Consider the following 7,201-nt stretch of genomic DNA (forward strand, 5'->3'; position numbering starts at 1 on the left):
GTGTGTATGGTGATGCATCCTGGCAGGCGGACTGGGTTCTTCCACACGCTCGACCTCCTGTGGACTGGCCCCAGAGAGGAACGGTGCAGTTGCAAAACTACATGACGCGGTACAGAGATAGCCTTGACCTCGTCCTCAAAGGGGTCACGTGTACTGTTGAAGGAGGGCAAAAGGTAAGAACCAAGTACAACGTCTGTTGTGTGTGTGTGTGTGTGAATAAAGATGTGTCTGACCTTGCTTTCAATGTATGATTGACGCATGACTGAAATATGCTAAATTGTTCAATCTTTGGATGTTTCGTTACTCCAGATAAGCTCACATCTGGCAAATGTGTGTGAACCCACTCGGTCTATTCGGGCCATTCCGCTCGTACCGCCTAATCCGCCTTGTCTCGCCTAATCCGCCTTGTCTCGCCTAATCCGCCTTGTCTCGCCTAATCCGCCTTGTCTCGCACATTCCAAAGATTCCTCATCTTCTTATTTGGACATATTCCGCCTTTCCAAGCTATGCCGCCCTTTTCTGCACTATTCCGCGTTTCCAGCCTATTGCGCCCTTTCACTCATCTTCGGCACAATCGTCACGATATGGCTGAAATATTGCCGATGTGACGTAAAGCATTAACTCACTCACTCACTCTTCGGCACAATCCATCCATTCCGCATGTTCCGCCTGAAAGCCTGTTCTACTTTTCCCGCCTATTCCGCGTTATTCCGCACTATTCCGCACTATTCCGCACTATTCCGCACTGTGCCGAACTGTTTCGCCCTATTCCGCCCTATTCCGCAATTCCAGGCTCTTCTGCTCTTTCACTCACATTCGCATATTCCGCCTGAAAGCCTATTCCACGTTTCCCGCCTTTTCCGCATTGTTCCGAACTGTTCCGAGCAGTTCCGAGCTGTTCCGAGCTGTTCGCACTGTTCCGAACTGTTCCAAACTGTTCCAAACTGTTCCGCGCTGTTCCGAACTCTTCCGAACTGTGCCGAACTGTGCCGAACTGTTTCCCCTATTCCGCAATTCCAGGCTCTTCCGCTCGTTATTCGAAGTAGTAATGATGAATTATGAGTGTATATGGCATTTAAAGTTCGTATATATTTTTTCAGGTGGGCATTGTGGGTAGAACTGGTGCCGGCAAGTCGTCCTTCACCTTGGCCTTGTTTAGGATCCTCGAGGCCGCCGGAGGCTCCATTGTGATAGATGGGATCAACATTGCTCATATCGGGTTGCATGACGTCAGATCACGACTTACGATTCTACCCCAGGTAATAATATTATCATGAACTGTCAATAACTGTCATCATGTAGATATAGATTGTGATGGATAACGCTATTCTGAATGACGTCAGGTGAAGACCAGCAATTCTCAAAAAGGTAGACCGCCTCCGTGGCTTTGTGGAAGAGCCTCACCCCGAAGAGCAGAAGGTCCAGGGTTCGATCCAAGGCCGCGTCATACCAAAAGATGTTAAAAGATGGTGCTTGTTGTTTCCCTGCCCTGTGCACGGCATTAAGGGGCTAAAACAAGGACTGGACGGCTCGGAGTCAGTGTACTGTGTCTGAGTGGGGTATTCATGATAAACTGCGGCATGGTATCTCAGTGGGCAAGCAGTATAAATCGGCATCAGTCCAGACCAGTACCAGCTACACGCGCACGCACGCACGCACACACGCACACACACACACACACATGTGCATGCACGTCGCAATAGAAGTGCAATTATCTTGGACGCGACGATAAACCCCATTTCACTTCATCTAAAAAAAGTGAGAGGTTTGACTGTAAATGCAGTATAATATTTATTTGTGTCCTGGTATCTACTAGTATATAATCAGACATATATCTCTTTATCCTGTCCCTCCTTTGCAGGACCATGTGTAAATATTCATACTTCCTTTCCCTTTTCTCCTTCCCAGGATCCTGTGCTGTTTTCTGGCACCATGAGGATGAATCTGGACCCATTCAACGAGTTCAGTGACGACGACATATGGCGGGCTCTAGACAGGGCTCACCTCAAGAAGTTCGTGGTTGACGTCCCCGGGCAGCTGCTGTACGAGTGTGGAGAAGGAGGGGAGAATCTCAGGTGTGTAGACAGTGTCCCTTTAATATACACACGATGTGATGTACGAATGTGTAGACAGTCCCCTTTAATAATACACACGATGTGATGTACGAGTGTGTAGACAGTGTCCCTTTAATATACACACGATGTGATGTACGAGTGTGTAGAAAGTGTCCCTTTAATATACACACGATGTGATGTACGAATTATAGACATTTCCCCTTTAATAATACACACGATCTGATTTATGAGAGTGTAGACAGTCCCCTTTAATAATACACACGATGTGACGCATGATTGTGTAGACAGTTCCCCTTTAATATACACACGATGTGATGTACGAATGTGTAGACAGTGTCCCTTTAATTTAACACACGATGTGATGTACGAATGTGTAGACAGTCCCCTTTAATAAAACACACGATGTGATGTATGAGTGTGTAGACAGTCTCCCTTTAATAAAACACACGATGTGATGTACGAATGTGTAGAAAGTCCCCTTTAATAAAACACACGATGTGACGAAGGAGTGAGAAGGCAGTCTCCCTTTAACAAACACACGATGTGATGTATGAGTGTGTAGACAGTTTCCCTTTAATAAAACACACGATGTGATGTACGAATGTGTAGAAAGTCCCCTTTAATAAAACACACGATGTGATGTATGAGTGTGTAGACAGTTTCCCTTTAATATACCCACGATGTGATGTACGAATTGTAGACAGTTCCCCTTTAATAATACACACGATCTGATTTATGAGAGTGTAGACAGTCCCCTTTAATAATACACACGATGTGACGCATGATTGTGTAGACAGTTCCCCTTTAATATACACACGATGTGATGTACGAATGTGTAGACAGTGTCCCTTTAATTTAACACACGATGTGATGTACGAGTGTGTAGACAGTCCCCTTAAATAAAACACACGATGTGATGTACGAATGTGTAGAAAGTCCCCTTTAATAAAACACACGATGTGACGAAGGAGTGAGAATACAGTCTCCCTTTAACAAACACAAGATGTGATGTATGAGTGTGTAGACAGTTTCCCTTTAATAGAACACACGATGTGATGTACGAATGTGTAGAAAGTCCCCTTTAATAAAACACGATGTGACGAAGGAGTGAGAATACAGTCTCCCTTTAACAAACACAAGATGTGATGTATGAGTGTGTAGACAGTGTCCCTTTAATTGAACACACGATGTGATGTACGAATGTGTAGAAAGTCCCCTTTAATAAAACACACGATGTGACGAAGGAGTGAGAATACAGTCTCCCTTTAACAAACACAAGATGTGATGTATGAGTGTGTAGACAGTGTCCCTTTAATAAAACACACGATGTGATGTACGAATGTGTAGAAAGTCCCCTTTAATAAAACACACGATGTGACGAAGGAGTGAGAATACAGTCTCCCTTTAACAAACACAAGATGTGATGTATGAGTGTGTAGACAGTTTCCCTTTAATAAAACACACGATGTGATGTACGAATGTGTAGAAAGTCCCCTTTAATAAAACACACGATGTGACGAAGGAGTGAGAATACAGTCTCCCTTTAACAAACACACGATGTGATGTATGAGTGTGTAGACAGTTTCCCTTTAATAGAACACACGATGTGATGTACGAATGTGTAGAAAGTCCCCTTTAATAAAACACACGATATGACGAAGGAGTGTGTAGACAGCCTCCCTTTAACAAACACACGATGTGACTTACGAATGTTTAGGCAGTGTCCATTGTGTAGACAGTGTCCATTTCATATACACACTATATGATGTACGAGTGTGGAGAAAGAGGGGAGAATCTCAGGTGTGTAAGACAGGTCTTTTTAACAAAACATACGATGTGAAGTGCCAATGTGTAGATAGTGTTCATTTTACGTACACACAATCAGCTGATGTACGAGTGTCAAGACAGTGACGCCCTTACACGCACACTATCAGCCAATGAAAGAATGTATACATTACATGCAGTTTGACCCGTGTAGATCCGGTGTAGAATAGGTTTTCAGCAACCCATGCTTGAAAAAAGGCGAGTATGCTTGTAAGAGGCGACTAACGGGATCGGGTGGTCAGGCCCGCTGACTTGGTTGATGCATGTCATCGTACCCAATTGCGTGGATCGATGTTCAAGAAGTCAATCCTTGGATTGTCTGGTCCAGACTCGATTATTTACAGACTGCCGTCATTTAGCCGGAATATTTGTGAGTGCGGCGTTAAACAACACTCACTCACTCACATCAGTGATAACTTCATATACAGAATATGTGTTTAATTGTGATTGTATTTCTGATTATGATCATGAGCTGATATACAAATTAAAATTGAAAAGATGACATTAGAACATTTGGCGGATTTGGTTCTTGAATCAACCCTCACATTTAATGAAGTCTTGGTGTGTTGGCAGCGTTGGACAAAGACAGTTGGTGTGTCTTGCACGTGCACTATTGCGTCACACAAAGGTCCTCGTCCTTGATGAGGCTACGGCAGCTGTTGACATGGAAACAGACTCCTTGATTCAGAAAACAATCAGGGAAGCCTTCGCCGACTGTACAATCATCACAATTGCTCACAGGTTGAACACGGTCATGGATTATGATAGGTGGGTACTGAAGAAGCAGAAATTTTGCCTGTTACCGATGACGAAAATATTGACTTGGTTGAACGATGTTAGCACCTTGGCACGATTATTGATGAGGGGGGCACGGGTGGCCAAGTCGGCTAAGGCGCCGCGATTCGCTGTGCAGAGTTGCGTCCCTTGGGCACGCCAGAAACCTCGGATTGTGGGTTCGAATCCCGGTTCGCCCCGATTATGTTTGTAGGTTTTTCAGCACCATACCCGTGCTCGTGGGTTTCACCGAAGTGGTAAACGTCTGAGACCTGCATCACTTGGGGCTTTCCCTCCACACGCTGTGATATAACTGGAATACTGTTAAAAGCGGCGTTAAACCAAACTCACTCACTCACTCACTCCTTCGACCGCATCGGTGGTCTAGTGGTAGAGCGTCCGCCCGGAGAGCGGAAGGTCCGGGGTTCGATCCCCGGCCGCGTCATACCAAAAGACGTTAAAAGATGGTACTTATTGTTACCCTGTTTGGCGCTCGGCATTAAGGGGCTAAAACAAGGACTGGTCGGCTCGGTGACAGTATACTGTGTCTGAGTGGGGTATTCATGTTAAACTGCGGCATGGTATCTCAGTGAGCTAGCACTATAAATCGGCATTAGTCCGGACTAGTACAAGCAGCCTCACACATACATACACGTGCATGCACGTCGCTATATAAGTGCAATAATCTTTGACGCGACGTTTAACTCCATTTCACCTCACCTCACTAACTCCTTCTGGCCGCCGACTGCGCATGCCGATGCTGACAACAGGTATTCACACCAGCCGGTATTAGGAAATTAAATGATTATCTATTTCATATTTTATCAACAGTTCGCTGTATACAAATATCGCCCGGTAATTATCCCTTATGTTAAAGTTTACTATTACATATACTTTTAAAAAACATTCCTTGTCGTCACTGTGATAATGTTCAATTTTACACATATTTTTACCCGTGATAATAAGATGTCTTATTTTCGAATATATAAATATTTTAATATCATATATTTTAGTGCTAATCAACTGTGCAATATGAATTTCCATTGCGATAATTACGTATTATCTTATCTTATTATCGTAAGTTTGTCACCGCATCCTTGGTCTGGCGGGGAGCGGAAGGTCGGTGTCAGATCCCCGGCCGCGTCGTACCAAAAGCCGTTAAAGGATGGTACTTGATACCTTGCATGGAGCTTAGCATTAAGGGGATAAACCAAGGACCGGGCGGCTGGGAGTCTGATTCGACTGTCCTTGTTATACTGTAGTGTGGAAGCGTAGTGGCATTATGGTGCTGTTAGCAGGCTTGACACCTTGTTTTCGGTTCAGCAACCCATGCTTGCCGTAAAAGGCGACCATGCTTGTTGTAAGAGGCGACTAACGGGATCGGGTGGTCAGACTCGCTGACTTGGTTCATGCATGTCATCGTATCACCTTTGCGTGGATCGATGCTAATGATGTCAATCACTGGATTGTTTGGTCCAGGCTCGATTATTTACAGACCGCTATCATATAGCTGGAATATTGCTGAGTGCGGCGTTAAACAACCAACCGACAACCACACAGGAACGTGGTTAGGTGGATATTCGAGATTAATTATTATCTGGTGTTGACGTTTTGAATTAATATACCTATTTCCTTCTTTTACCACAGAATCATCGTAATGGACGCTGGAATAATTAAAGAATTCGACTCTCCCGAATCTCTGCTCAAGAACCCAGACAGTTTGTTCTACGGTCTAGCCAAAAATGCCGGACTGATATGAACTTGACCTACATGCTACCGAAGGTCAAGTTTTCACACCACATGTCAAGGTCACGGTTCAAATATGACCTATTGAATCTGCATTTATGACTCGCCGGAGCCTTATACAGTCTCTGCAAAAGACCACATTGATCACGTGACCAAGAAAGAACTTGAGGAAGTGTCTATCAGTTTCTCAGTATTGATTACACTGCACTGATTCAGGAACGGATGCATGGATGGATGGATGGTTGGATGGATGGTTGGATGGATGGATGGATGGATGGATTGATTGATGGATGGTTAGTTGGATGGATGGATGGATGGATGGTTGGATGGTTTGATAACCATGTAGCTGTGATACCTGATGCTGTCAGTTTATTGTGGATATATACACCTTGAAAAAAGTTAAGCACCACCCCTTTTCTGTACATAGCACGAACTTCACATTAAAGACATTGATCTCGTTTTCATTATTGTCTAAGATTGCAGATATACCCGTTGTAAAGAATATATATAGTAGTGGAGGCTTAACAGAACCGACAATTGCCTACAAGAGAGTTGTTGGTTTGTTGGTTTGTTGTTTAACGCCGCACTCATCAATATTCCAGCTATATGACGGCGGTCTGTAAATAATCGAGTCTGGGCCAGAAGATCCAGTGATTGATATCATGAGCATCGATCCACGCAGCTGGGATCGATGACCTGCATGAACCAAGTCAGCGAGCCTGACCACCCGATCCCGTTAGTCGCTTCTTACGACAAGCATTACGGCAGGAATGGGTTGCTGA

The 7,201-nt window shown here is 44.4% G+C and overlaps 1 protein-coding gene across 2 annotated transcripts in view; it reads left to right on the forward strand.

Annotated features, from left to right (window-relative positions):
* Nucleotides 1-6,823, forward strand: part of LOC124132935 (multidrug resistance-associated protein 1-like) — an 85,360-nt gene extending 78,537 nt beyond the window's left edge. For both annotated transcript variants that reach the window (XM_048398474.1, XM_048398475.1), the window contains 5 exons: nt 27-173; nt 1,101-1,259; nt 1,909-2,075; nt 4,473-4,667; nt 6,321-6,823. In XM_048398474.1, coding sequence (XP_048254431.1) covers nt 27-173; nt 1,101-1,259; nt 1,909-2,075; nt 4,473-4,667; nt 6,321-6,432 — 780 coding nt within the window. In that variant the 3' untranslated portion in view covers nt 6,433-6,823. The remainder of the gene's footprint in view (nt 1-26; nt 174-1,100; nt 1,260-1,908; nt 2,076-4,472; nt 4,668-6,320) is intronic.
* The last annotated feature ends 378 nt before the right edge of the window (nt 6,824-7,201 follow it).

Source organism: Haliotis rufescens, unplaced genomic scaffold (genome assembly GCF_023055435.1).
Source record: "Haliotis rufescens isolate VD_foot unplaced genomic scaffold, xgHalRufe1.0.p SCAF_18, whole genome shotgun sequence".
Taxonomy (NCBI): domain Eukaryota; kingdom Metazoa; phylum Mollusca; class Gastropoda; order Lepetellida; family Haliotidae; genus Haliotis; species Haliotis rufescens.